The following is a 15,201-nucleotide window of genomic DNA, read 5'->3' on the forward strand; positions in this document are numbered from 1 at the left end:
CAAAAACCTAACACCCCTTTAAAAAGTAAACCAACCCGCCCTTTAAGTGTAGCCTATAAAATGTAAAAATTTTAGTATACTCAAATCTCTTATAGTGATGGCACACGACGAGACACACATTCGGCATGTAATGCTGCTTGGATGCAAGAAGGGAAACAACACCTCTGTAGCCACAAAGAATATCAAAGAAGTTTATGGAAATGATTTGAACGTTCATAAGTGTCAACGATGGTTCAGCAAATTTAGTTTAGGCGACTTTAGCCTTAAAAACTGTGCTATCAGAGGCCGACATGTTGGAATTGAGATTTGATGTTCTAAAAACGCTTGTTGAATTTAACCCAAGGCAACACACTCGTAAAATAGCCCTGAAATTGCATGTCTCTCATGAAACAATACGTAAACATCTAAGGAATATAAGAAAAATCAATAAAGAAGGTGTTTGGGTGCCTCACGACGTTTTCCGATGATCATCGTTTCCAACGTGTGAACGTTGCTTCGTCCCTTCTGGCCTGTAATACACGTGAACCATTTTTGGACAGAATTGTCACCGGTGATGAAAATGGATTATCTATGCGAATATTAAACGCCAAAAACAATAGACAGAAAACCACTTCCGACCCCAAAACCTGGACTCCATCCACAGAAAGTGATGCTTTGCATTTGGTAGAACATCAAAGGAGTAATTCATTTCGAACTCCTCAATCCACAGCGAACTATCAAAGCAGAGATCTATAGCCAGCAACTGGAACGTTTAAAATCAAACCCCTCATCAGAAAAACCCTTCACTCGTGAACCGTAAAAGTGTTATTCTTCTCAACGACACTGCACGTCCACATGTGGCAGGTTTGACGCAACACAAGATTATGGAGTTGGGTTAGGAAGTTCTCCCCACCCACCATATTCTCCAGATATGGCACCATCAGATTACCATCTTTTTCGTCCGCTGCAATACCATCTTAATGGGAAAACATATGCAAATGTGGAAGGTGTTAAAGAGAACATCGACACGTATTTTACTTCAAAGCCAAGTGATTTCTTTAATCAGGGCATTAACAATATGATTATATTGTGTAAAAGTATTATCGATAAGAATGGGGACTATTTCATTTAATAAATGTTTTGTTTTGATGTATAAGTTGTTAGGGTTTTTCATCTAAAAAAGCGACATTAATTTCTTGACGACATAATTGAAAGAACTGCTTCTTTTCTATGTGGTTTTTCGCTAGCTAGCCTCATTAAAAAGATGCACGCGCACGTGGATAAGTAGTAATACCCAGGTGCACACCCTCAGTATCCACTTAGTATGTTTCACATTTCTAGGTTCTTTCCTCTTGGAGTTATGGCGATATCACACACACACACACTCAAACCCACAGCACGCCCTTTTATTATTATAGATATATTTGCATTATACAAAGCATAAATAAAATCGAATATATGACATACTCGTATTGTTAAAACGTGAGACTGAGCACATCAGTTATGTAACAACACTAATCTTATTCTTAGAATGAGATAATCAGCACATCCATCATATAACAACATATTCATATTGTTAAAATCTGAAGATCAGCACATCAATCATGTAACAACACTACTCTTATTCTTAGAATGGGATAATCAGCACATCCATCATATAGCAACATATTCATATTGTTAAAATCTGAAGGTCAGCACGTCATGTAACAACATACTCATAGACTTATAATGTGAGGATTTGTACATCCATCATGCAAACACATACTCATATTGTTATAATGTGAGGATCAGAACATCCGTCATATGACAACATACTCATATTGTTAAAATCTGAGGATCACTACATCCATCATGTAACAACATACTTATATTGTTTGAACTTCAGGTAATGTAGATATCCCCGTGAATAGAGCACTATATTTTTTCCGCTATATTTTGGTGAAATAATAACTTTCTATCTCTAAACTGTCGTTTATTTACTAAAGGCTAAAGATATTCCAGTTTGGGTAACGTCATCTGTAACCTAATTCATATAAATTTTATTTAAAACTAGCTGGTGTACCCGTACCCTGAACGGAAGTTATGTGAATTCATGATTAATGAAAGGTTATGTTAGGACATGAAAAGTTGCTTCCCTTATGTGTAATTGTAAAAACGCAAAAACGCCCATAAAAGCTGCACAATACAAAATGTGAAAACGCAAATTTGCATGTATCTCCCCATGGACCTAATGAACCTCCATACCAAATTCGTGAAGATCCATCTACAGGGAGAAAAGTAGTAGTAAAAGAAAAAACAAAATCGCTCATAGAAACCGCAAAATGCAAAAATTAAAATTTCTATGGACCTAGCGAACCTCTATACCAATTTTGGTGAAGATCCATCCACACCCTGCGAAGTAGTTACATGGACATAAACAGACAGCACTATTATATTTATTTCGATAATCAAAAGTAAAAACATAGTAGAAACCATTAACGATACTTTATTAAAAGATGCATTGTTAAACAATGATATGTGAATTACTTGTATTTTTATGTTACGATTTTAATAGTCAAAAACCGACGAAGCAATGGAACCAATATTCTTAAAATTAGTGACAAAAATCCCACTAGATTGCTATTTTGTTTTTTCTTTCTTAGTCTATTTGGTACCAGAGATGTATGAAAATAGTATTTTATTTTTTTATCTCTTATCATTGCTGCCCATGACGCTTTTTGTTCAGTATCAGAGCTCATTATCAGCTGGTGTATCATAGAAATTGGATATTTTGAACAGCATAAAAAATTACAGCTTGGATAGACTTTCGTATTGGATAAATTCTGGTACTAAACGAAAATAAACCGAAGCAGTGATTTGTAGCAGACTAGAATATATTTTTAATGTTGTTTTTATATGCCCCTGATTTCAAGTGGAGTAAGACAAAGAAAAAACATCTGTAGTGTAGTGTGACACTAGTATTAGGAATGTTATTTTCATTGCTTCGCCGGTATTCGACGTTCAAAATCAATGTCGCTTCCCAAAAGTTTTTTCGTTCAATGCCAGATTTTATCCAATACAAAATTCTATCCAAAAGGCTATTTTACATGCAGTACAAAATATTCGATGCCTAAGAGTATGTCTACCCTAGCTGATAGTAAGTTGTAGTATCGAACGAAAAGCCTCTTGGGCAGTAACATGTGGTGGACAAAAATAAAATACTATTTATAAGTGCATCTTATTTAAATTCCTAATGAATTAATTAATGAGGAAAAGCAGCATCTGCATGCTTGTGTGATTTTTCTCACTAATGTTAGACCGCTTGTGTTTTTGTTTCTAACAATACTCGAATAACAGTGAGTCACATAAAAGTGCGTATGCCAAATGGTGGTATCAATAAGAATTAAATTTAAACTTTGGTATCAATAAGAATTAAATTTGAACTTTGGTATCAATAAGAATTAAATTTGAACTTTGGTATCAATAAGAATTAAATTTGAACTTTGGTATCAATAAGAATTAAATTTAAACTTTGGTATCAATAAGAATTAAATTTAAACGCGGGTATAGAAACCTGATTTTTAGATTTATAAATCAACAGACTTACTGCTGAGCCACAGAGGAGCCTCATCGCAAGCTAACATTGGTTCAGTTTTATTCGTTGTCGCTGTGTTATCATTAGGCTGTATTTTCGAGAATATTGATTAAAGTATAAGTCAATGCCACTATCCCCAGTAAAACATGTTTCCTTTGTATGTTTTCTGTCTTGTGAACTCTTTGATTGACCATCGATAAACTATTATCTGAGCTTAAAAGAGCCTATCCACAAATAAAACGTAAGAGTAACATCACTGAAAAAACAAAATCGATAGCGTGTGTCTCTTTCAGAAGTCTTTTTTTTTCTAAATTGTATAAACATAAGCGTGTCTTGGCTCAAAATATGTTTAGGGAGCATTTACGAAATTTTGTCACCAAAATATATCTCTAAACTCATATAGCACATTTTTCTTTGGTTTTTTTTTTGGGGGGGATGGACTGTACACCACAGTTATCTCGAAGTTAACTATTTTAACTCCCTCTCCAGGTTGTGTGTTCTTCCGTAGCCCTTCTGCTTCACTACGTCCACCTTGTGGGGAGTTTATGGCTCATCTGCTATGTCGTCCATATCTATAGACAATTATGGCAATTATCAGAGAGACCATGGACAATTCTAGGCTACTGTCTCGTCTCCTGGCTCCTCCCAGCAGGCTTTGTTGTTTCTTCCTACCTCATTAATCCGAAAGGATACGAAACAAACCAATAGTAAGTGCTTTTATTTCGATGTGTTTCAGTTTTGGTTTTATACAATTAAATCGGGTGAATATTTTAATCCACGAATACTACGTTGTTGATTCTACACGTCGTGATTAAAAACAAAACATAAAAACTCAAGACTTTCTCAATCCATATTACAGTAGATATACCCGAAAAGTAACAATACCTTCTGTAAATAGAATTGTTTCTTTGTAAAATACAAATTTTTCCTTTCAAGAAAGCCATTCTCCCTACACCTTTAAATGATCTCCTGTATTGAACTTTTCTTAGCCCTCTTTCTACAATAAGAAAGTGTCTCCTTTCGTCATCTTTTTTTGTATAATTATTTCTATAAAAAGTAATTCCCTTCTATTTTCATCTTTTGTATATTTGCAAAACCATTTCAAGAAGAACATGATCCGTCTTATTTTTCTTTTCATCTTTTGTTTCTTAGCAAACATCCTTCTTAGGGAGAATCAACTGTCTCAATATCCATTTTTGTTTGTCAGTACAATAATTTCAAGAAGACGACACCGTCTTCTGTTGTCTCTTTGTAAAATACCTTTCAAGAAAAAATAATTGTCTCGTTCTTCATCTTTTGTTTCTTTGTTGTTGTTTTTTCTACTAGTATAAGAGACTGTCTTTATGGTGACATCAGAAGCTAGTCTGATACAAAAATAGCCCTGTCTAACATAACTATTTCGGGAACGACTAATCATAGTGTGCATCTTGACAACCAACAAGCTGTACGTCTAGACACTCACAAACCACTTCATTCATTTAATCAACGAATGATATAAAGAACAAACGTAACCTCATAGCTCAACCGAACAAACTAAATAAAACATACACTGACGTAAAAAACAAACTAGAATATAAAGAAAAAAGATAAGTCCGTCTAAAAGTTTCGCCGCAGGAGTTTTACAGATGTGTTGTATCTTTTTTATCTGGATCTTTGCCAGGATTCTGCTGAAAATTATTTGATCAATACCTCCAGTGAAGGGTCTTCCTTTGTGTGTCAAGCATTTGATAGAACGGGTAAATCATCGTGTATCTTAGTGTGTAAGTAAAAATTGGGCATAATACGCGATGATTCGAAAAACTAAATAAAGGAATGTTAAAAAGAATAATTAATTTATGCTAAAAGTGTATCATTAAAACTATTAATATTCTAATAGATTAGCTTTGTGGAGAGGAAACACTTTTACCAATGAAAAAACTAATGAAACGTTTTTCTACATTCTATACATCCAGTTTCTTTCGTCTGTATTTTCCAGTTGAGTCTTTTGGGAAACAAAATATTTTACCATGATCTATTTATAATTATTAATGGACTTACTTTAAACGTTAATTATTAATGGACTTACTTTAAACGTTAATTATTAATGGGCTTACTTTAAACGTGGGTACTTTTGTACTTCAGTATTTTGTGGCTGAAATTATTATAAAGTTAAGGTAAATTATATACGTGCCTTACAGCCACATATATATACAGCCGTTATTTCTAGATAAGAATATTTCCTCAAGACACCTGAATGGTTTTCCATTCTATCACTGTTAAATCCCGAGTTTTTAGCTGCTACCCATTTTAGTCCAGACAAGACGGAAATAATTTTTGGTAAAATGCCTTAATAAAAGGACACAACGGATGAACTTCGAACTGGTAATCTTTCAATTTCTAATCCGCTGGGCCATTAAAGGTAATCATGAATATAAAACGTGTAGCCTTTTTTAACATAAACATAAAGATTTATCCTTACATTTAACTTTTGTCGTGTTTATTGAGATCTTAAGATCTAAATAATTTGGTGTTTTATTCTTGTATGTTCTACATTTCACCTGTAATCAAGCTGTAAAACATGTAATAGAAAATACTGGTTTCAGCATCACAATGAAATATCCATTCTTTCTGTATCTTAGAAGATTATTTAAGGTTCTGTAATAGGTTTAGTTACAATAGCTGATCTCCACACAAGCTGCTGGCTAACGATCCAAGGCGGAATGGGAATTTCATTTGTACTTCCAATGGTGTTTCTGCTTCTGGTAAGTCTGGAATTTATTGTTTTCTTATAACTTCAATACTTTAATACTAACGACTTTAAAGAATCATGTGTATTATTAGTTTTAGTACCTGTGGTAATAAACAAGGTTTTGAGTTTAAATTATTTAAAATCAACCACATGAAATATTATCCACACAGTAAGCAGATATTTGTTTTAGTATTTGTAATAATTACGATAATGTGTTATAGAACGTAGCAGTAGCTGTGCATATATATGTGTGTGCGTGTGTATATAGATACATATATATTTGTAATGATGAAGCCCAATAGATCCCACTCAAAAAAAAAAATAAGAACCAATTACCATTGGAATGAAACTATCTACTAACAAACATGACAAACGTTTAGAGCTTTTAACATCCATTATAATGATATTTAGTTTTGTCTATCCAGAAAACGTTTTAAACGCATATTAACAAAAGGCGGATGTAAATATACATTAGTAGACGTTTTACACAACAACGTATTAAAAGCTTATTTAAGTTTTTAAAATGGTCTAACATCATGTCGTAGAATAACATTATAAGTGTATTTATTAATAGGATTAAGTACGGTAAAATTTATCCCTAACTAAACTAAAGCAAAAAACGTAAACAAATTACAGTGTTACTTTATGTCTCTATAGAATATAGGCCGTGCTTAATAAAGGCTTAACTAACACTAATTTGATCGCAAGTGTTTGGCGGGTCTTTGATAATGTACTGATAAGACCGTCGTTTCAAATATTAATTACAATAATTCTCTCTGGCAAAGAAATTATTTGCTTCCTGACTGTTTTGTAGGATTATTACGAAATTGTTTATTGCAGAAGGTGATTTGTAAGCGTACGTAACTCATTTTACATTCATAATTAATACGAGATATACAGTGTAACTATTCTGTTTGTCACATAGAAAAAGAATTATCATATATGTCCCCTTGACGTCAAAATAAATCGTCATTATTTAGTTGAACATAGAAAACATGCTATTATCTTTGTGTTTATATTTTTTATTCATTTACACCATGTATGAAGAGCTATCATACTACAATCAGTGACAATATATCGGCAAAACCTGTTGTTTAGTAAATTCATGGAGCAAGTCATACAAGGTTCCGACCCACAAACAGTTATGATTGTAAAAAGATATTTAAATGTTTCGTACGACTTGCAAACTTTAGGTTCCCTTTAAATATTTCGTTATTAATACAATTTTATCCACGATTTCATTCTAGAATGAAACTTTCTTACCAAAACAGGGTAAGAAAATTTACTAACTTTTTTTTTATATTTCATCTTTTTTAGAGGTAAGGTTTGCGTTGTAACAGAAGATATTGGATCTTGAATTCATTTTGTCTTTCAGCGTGGAATTTTATTATGCACGTAAACTCACAGATGTCAAGAATCTACACTTAATTCGTGTTGGCGATAAGTATATTCTCACTGTCGTGCTCGGGGTCTCTGCTCTGATTAAAAAAAAGAAAGGAAAATAAAGTTACATTTTTAACCGTTAGGTGCGCAACATACAAAGTAATTTGCTTTGTCTCGTCTCTTCCAGCTGAACACGGTCTTCATCTTGGCTTCCATGAAAAGGTTCTTTGCCTTACGTTCAGTGACGCCGAAAAATGAGATCGATAGAATCCGGTAAGATCGAGTTGCTGTGCAAGGAAAAATAGTAAATTAGAGATTCACGTTTAGACTTGTATGTTCCATAACATTATTTATTCCAAAGCCGTCTTTTCCTGTTCGTGCAGTACTTATTAAACACGGTGTCAAATAAATTCAGCATTTCATAAAAAAGAATTGAAAATTTTACGAGGAGTTTCCTTTTCAAATTACCAACCTCACTCTGTAGCTTAAAACTACAATACCACAAACATCGCCATTGAGAACCTTTGTATAGCTTTTTATTATCTTTAATTACAGTGATTGAGATGTCTTTAAATTAGATGACAAGGTAAGAAGTCAAAACATAGCAAAACAAAACGCTTTTATTTTACGTTTTTGTTTGTTTTTTTTTAGTTTTTCTCTTCGAACAGGAATGGTCATCCTTCCATATTTTTTCGTCAATTGGTTCTTCAGTGTTTTGGCTTTCGAAGACGTCTTCACTACCATGTTCCATTACATTTTTGCCTTAACCAACAGTCTTCAAGTACGTCTATTTTATACTTGTACCGCAAGATTATACCTATAATCATACATGAAAATAGTTTTACGTTTGTTGGTTTCTTTAATTCTCCAGTTTCTTCTAAATCCTTTTGTATTCCAACCAACGATTGTTTCTTTATGAATCCTATCTTTAAACCAACGGTCACTTCTACTAGTGACCTTCCTTTATTGTGAATTTTAATAGATAATTGCAATTTTTTATTCTAACTATATTTACAACTAAAATTCTTCTATCAATTTTTGGGATCTGTACAGTAATTAATCAAACGGTTTATTTTAACTACGCTAGCTGTCTTCTTCTGTTATATATTTGAACCAACCATCACTTGTACCTTTGTTTGTGTAAATCAGTGATTTCTTCTTCGCCACTGATCTATGTTTTCTTTGAAAAGTTAAGTCAAAGTATGTGATGGAAACTTTATCCGGTCAACTACACAAACATCACATCAAATCTGTTTTTCTGACTTCAGTAGTGTGTGATTAACACTTCAGTTTATTTTCCTACCAAACATAAAATGTCTCCGTTTGAACACGTAGAACGTATCTGTTGTCTATCAGAGTAAATGAATGTTCCTTATCTAGATTCATATTCCTATATGCATTCAAATGTTTTTAATGCTCCTTTTGAATATTGTGCTATTCAACATTTTACCCTCTGTAATTTCATATTTTTGTTACTGTAGGGGATCTTAATTTTCCTGTTTTTCTGTGCTCTTAATCCAAAGGTAAGAAGTTATATATATATATATTTATTCCCCACTAACATATTTGTTTATTATACAGTTTGGCAATGCATGTTTAATTAAAGGCTTGAAGCTTTTTGGCTGAACCCCAGAGGCACATCGGTATATCTTACAACGCTAGAAACCGGGCTTCGATACTCGTGGTGGGCAATGCACGCATAGCCCATCGTGTAGTTTTGTGCTTAACTTCAAACAAACTATTTATCCGTTTCTTTCATTTTTCATTTATTGATTGAGGATAATAGCGAAGACACTAACGCCATGTTATTTCAGACATAGAGATGTTGTTTTTGAAATTGTGTATTAAGAAATGCAACTGAACAAAAATATGGAAATAAGTTAATTTTTAAGCCAAAAGCTTAACTACTCAATTAATTAATTAACTCTTCTATACTTCACTTTGTAAGAATATAGCGTTATGGAGTGATCTTCTTTCATAAGCCGGCGAAGAGTGATCATAATTAATTGTACTTGATTAGATAGTGCTGTTGTTTCTCCTCGGTTTTACCTCTGTTACTAATACAATACAGGATTGTTCTAGGTCCTGTTTACCCTATATTTAAAGATTATTCTCGATGTTGTTATTGTACTTAATAAAAGATTATATTGTATTTTTCATTATTGTGACTGATAACATATTATTTTGGATGTTGTCATTGTTCTTAGTACAATATTATATTGTATTTTTCGTTATTGTTACTAACAGGAGATTATTTCGGATGTTGTCATTGTTCTTAGTACAGGATTATATTGTATTTTTCATTATTGTTACTAATAAGAGATTATTTTGGATGTTATCATTGTTCTTAGTACAATATTATATTGTATATTTCATTATTGTTACTAACAAGAGATTATTTCGGATGTTGTCATTGTTCTTAGTACAAGTTTGTATTGTATTTTTCATTATTGTTACTAACAGAAGTTTGTTCTAGATGTTGCTATTCTTCCTTATAGAGGGAAATTCTGGACGTTGTCAATGTTAACATGGCAGTGTTATCCCACTAGTGCTATAATACAAATACTTTAGATGTTTTCAAATGCTATCGATGTAAGATTAACCTAGATGCTGTTATTTTTATGAGTTTGGATTATCGTGGATATTAGAAAGTTTAATCATTTTATATATTGTTATTGTTACCCTTGTGAAATTAATATTAATCTTCTCTAAAGGGAGTTATGCACATAGATCAAAAATACAAATAAAAATTAACCCAGAAATGAATATAGCTAATACGATATATTGTTCTTACGTTATTGCTTATAATGCATAGTTTCGTCAATTGTTTACCCTCGCTTTCAACGATGTTTTCGGCCTAAAACCCAATAATATCTCCCAAAGTTCTGCTAGCTTAGGAGACTTAGGTTAGCCTTAAATCCATATAATGTGATAACAATGCACAATAACCTCTATAATAAAAGAAAAATGATAAAACTACATATATTAAACAGTCTAACCAATACTTTTAATGAGGATTAAATTAAAGAAAGAAAAGAATATGCCTTGCTTACGTACTGCACAAACACTAGTTGTTAACTTCAAGTAATTTCGTATATGCTGTTATTCTTATGAGTTTGGATTATTTTGGATATCCTTATTTTACAAGTCACTGTTATCTGTATGTTTTTTTAGTATTTTTAGTGCAAAATTATTCTTGATTTTTCAAACTCTCCGAAACTGAAATCTCGTAAAATCGAAAAGTACACCAACATTTCCTGAGATAAAGTTTCAAAAAGTCCAGTTGCATAACACTCTGTATCTCCGAACACTGAGCTGAAAGTTGTCGACACAGCAGATACTGGTCATGATACGAGTTTACCTAACGTAAACTTGTACACTTTTATATTAAAACTGCAGGCAACCCTCGAACTCTAGAACTAGATACTATGTGTGGTAAAAGTTAGGCATGTTTCATAGGTAACTTGAGCCTTAAAATCAAGCATTACTGATGGCGAAATGTAAGTTTCTTTGAATACCATAATCATTACTTATAATATTTGATTTTGTTCATGAAACGTTTCTTCACAAATTCCTTATCATCAATACACCAATAAAATGATCTAGAACCGATATAGTTATATATCTTATCTAGAAATATATAATTATTTCAATCCGAAGAAAATCCTATAGGTTTATCTGGACGACCTATGAAACAGTTATTTTTTTTTTACTTGCATCCAATTTTTCATTCTTGTATGTTTGCATACATCTAGTTTTTTATTCTTGTGTGCTTGTATGTATCCAGTTTTTTATTTTTGTATACTTGCATGGATCCAGTTTTTTATTCTTGTGTATTTGTATGCATCCAGTTTTGTATTCTTGTATACTTGCATGGATCAAGCTTTTATGCTTGTATGCACCCAGTTTAGTATTCTTATATACTTGCATGGATCCAGTTTTGTATTCTTGTATACTTGAATGGATCCAGTTTTGTTTATGCTTGAATATATCCAGTATTTTTATTCTTGTATGTATCTGCAAAGCTCTATGTATTTGAACATAGAACGTGGAAACTTATACATGTTTCTGTTATATGATTTCACACAGCTCCAGAGAGCGTGTAGGGAAACGATCAGGAGGAGAGGTAAAATTCGCCGAATGTCGTCCGTTAGGATGAAGCGGAGTTCCTTCAGCACGAGACATGAACGAGAGAGCTGTCGGTATAACGACTCCTACCCGCTTTTGCCCGACTCGTCCAATGAAATCCACAGTATCTTATAAATGAGAGAATACTTCAGATATCTATATTCTTAAAGTGAAGGAAACTCAAACATTGATATGTATATATATATATGGTTTATCGAAAATAGCGTATCATTTGAAAGTAGGCTTAGTAGATCCATTTCCACGCCTTAAATATCCAAGTTTCAGACATTACTGATAATTTACACCTGTAAGAGTTGTATTTCACATTTATGTTTGTAAATCTGTTTCAGATTGTATGAAATCCTTTTTCTCCAGTCCAAAAAATGTGATACTTCTGTTATTGTTATTTATGTTTTGACGCGTGTATCATATATTCACTAATACAATACGTTGGTAAATCTAACTTATTACACACTGAGTAGAGACTTGATAAAAAGTGTCAGTATTTTTAAGTAATTTTCTGAGTGCAGTATTGTTCTCTAAGGATAGATATGGTGTACATAATACGTAAAACTAATCTTTCATAGAGAGCAAATGTCATGTTATCTTTTATTGAAGTGGATTAAAAAGTATACCATAGTTTATATTTATTTTGTTCATTTTTCCTTGCTAGAAATAACAATTTTTCATTCACCTAACTGACCCCCAGTTTGATATCATGGTATGGTCACTACACAAATGCTTATGAAAATTATTTAGACGTTCTGGGTTTAACATATTTTTTTTATAAACAAGCCCACTACCCGACATCCACCGCTAGTGGATCAGCGGTAAGTCTGAAGACTTATAACGCTCAAACCGAGTTTTGATATCCGTGGTAAGCACAGCGCAAATAGTCCATTGGGGAGTTTTGTGTTTAACAACAAGTAAACAATCAGGAACCTACTGTTTTACTAACCATTCTATTAAATATTTCGAAAAATGCTTCCAGATAAAGATTTTCCATAAGCTTTCAGATTGAACAAGCAATCTAAATCTTTAGTTAACCTGAAACTTTTTCTGGTTAACGACTGATACTAAAACAGTAAAACCTTTATAAAGCAATGTTTTTCTAACCGTAAAGTAAACCTAAGATCATGAAATGGGTGGTATGTGTAACTAATCAGAATCATACATTAGGTGACTTGTGTAGCCTAATATTATTCTAAAATCCTGATCATTCAATGTGTAATATCTTAGCCCACGCTTCACACGATCCCGTGATAAGTTATGTAGCCCAAATAATTCTCATGAACACAACATGTGATGGGTAGTTTGTATACTCCAAGATGATCCTCCTGTAACGGGTGGTTTGTACAGTCCAGGATAATCATGATGAGACATCACGTGATGAGTAGTTTGTATAGCCCAAGATGATCTTTGTGTAATGGGTGGTTTGTATAGTCCAAGATAATTAAGATGGGACATCATATGATGGGTAGTTTGTATAGTCCAAGATGATCTTCGTGTAATGGGTGGTTTGTATAGTCCAAGATAATTAAGACGGGACATCATGTGATGGGTAGTTTGTATAGTCCAAGATGATCTTCATGTAATGGGTGGTTTGTATAGTCCAAGATAATTAAGATGGGACATTATGTGATGGGTAGTTTGTATAGTCCAAGATGATCTTCATGTAACGGGTGGTTTGAATACTCCAGGATAATTAAGATGGGACATCGTGTGATGGATAGTTTGTGTAACTCAAAATGATGATCATGTCATGGGCGGTTTGTATAGTCCAAGATAATTAAGATGAGGCATCATGTGATGGGTAGTTTGTATAGTCCAAGATGATCTTCGTGTAACAGGTGGTTTGTATAGTCCAAGATAATTAAGATGGGACATTATGTGATGGGTAGTTTGTATAGTCCAAGATGATCTTCATGTAACGGGTGATTTGAATAGTCCAGGATAATTAAGATGGGACATCATGTGATGGATAGTTTGTGTAACTCAAAATGATGATCATGTGATGGGCAGTTTGTATAGTCTACTATGATTCTCATTTGATGTACAGTTTGTGTAATCCAAATTAATTCTCATGATATGATCATGTAATGGGTGGTTTGTATAGTTAATTATTATCCTCATGATATAATCAGTTGGTTTGTATAGTCCACTATGGTCATCAGGTGATAGATAGTGCTTGTAATCCAAATTTATTCTCATGGTACAATTATGTGATGAATGGTTTATGTGGACCAAGATGATCCATCGTGAGGAGTTCATTTGATAGGTTGTCTGTATACACAAAACTGTTTTCGAGAACACATGGTAAATGCACCATTGAGTCATTATTGAAACTTATATTCTTAAACCTTAGTGAATAAAAGATCGGAAATAATCAGTAAAATTATTGTTCAGTTTGGTATCATTACTAGAGTATTAGTAATCCTGAAAAAATAAATAAACCAAGTTAATCAAAACGCTCAAGTGAGGAGTGATTTTTTTTTCTAAATTTAGATTATGTTTCTTTACAAAAATGTGTTGCCATATAGGTTAAGTATTAAATATGAGAACAATGGTAATTGTAAGCTTGTTAATTACATTCTTTCCTCAACAAGAGTTAAAAAGCAGCTAATTAATAGAAATTTACAAGTTTACATAAAAATGAATTTCTTTTTATGATTCCTACATGATGCTGTTACATCAAGGTAAAAGCATTTTTATATTTTAAAGTAAATAAATAGAACAGTTATTTCTAAACTAATTCACTACTGTTTCTTTTAATATTTCAAAATATTTGTAAAAATATTCTATATTTCTTAAGTAATACAACAAAGTGTAGAAAAGGTTAAGGTATACATTAGTCATTTCGGCCAGAGACGTTCCGGGTTCCATCTTGAAGGACACTTTCAACATACAGTTATATTGTATCGACTTAGTTCTGACAAACAAGTGTATTGTACGTTTTATTCCAAACATTTTCCCTTTGTCCCTCGTATTACATCACGCAGAAATTTACCGACTAAGTGAACTTTAACTATTGTTTTATCAAAAATCTATACATATTTTGATCCACAATTATACTAATGATAAACAAAGATTGGTAGAAACACTTATGGACATAAAGAATTGACACCATATAGAGCATTACTGATATGTTAACTTACCTGAGCTATTTATTGGTGCAAAATGTGAGATTTGACAAAAATATTTTTTTTTTCCAAAAGACTCATTGTACAAAACCTTTTAGGGACAACTTATACATCTTGAAAACTGATTCGGATAATTTAAAATAGTAATGTTTCAGCGCCATGTTTTCTAGATAACTAGAGAAATTAACGAAAACTCTCTTGTGTTTATTATTGATTGTTCCTTATTATTCTTTGGAGGAGTACTTCATGTATGAGGAAATGAACAATAA

At 32.5% G+C, this 15,201-nt stretch overlaps 1 protein-coding gene across 1 annotated transcript in view; it reads left to right on the top strand.

The window, feature by feature from the left end:
- LOC106462827 (latrophilin-like protein 1) overlaps positions 1–12,436 on the top strand; it is a 29,992-nt gene extending 17,556 nt beyond the window's left edge. The window contains exons 5-10 of the mRNA XM_013922793.2: positions 4,043–4,260; positions 6,228–6,294; positions 7,852–7,937; positions 8,316–8,445; positions 9,146–9,187; positions 11,754–12,436. Of these exons, the coding sequence (XP_013778247.2) occupies positions 4,043–4,260; positions 6,228–6,294; positions 7,852–7,937; positions 8,316–8,445; positions 9,146–9,187; positions 11,754–11,927 (717 nt within the window). The 3' untranslated portion in view covers positions 11,928–12,436. The remainder of the gene's footprint in view (positions 1–4,042; positions 4,261–6,227; positions 6,295–7,851; positions 7,938–8,315; positions 8,446–9,145; positions 9,188–11,753) is intronic.
- Positions 12,437–15,201: the final 2,765 nt, after the last annotated feature.

Source organism: Limulus polyphemus, unplaced genomic scaffold (assembly GCF_000517525.1).
Source record: "Limulus polyphemus unplaced genomic scaffold, Limulus_polyphemus-2.1.2 Scaffold48, whole genome shotgun sequence".
In the NCBI taxonomy this organism is placed as follows: domain Eukaryota; kingdom Metazoa; phylum Arthropoda; class Merostomata; order Xiphosura; family Limulidae; genus Limulus; species Limulus polyphemus.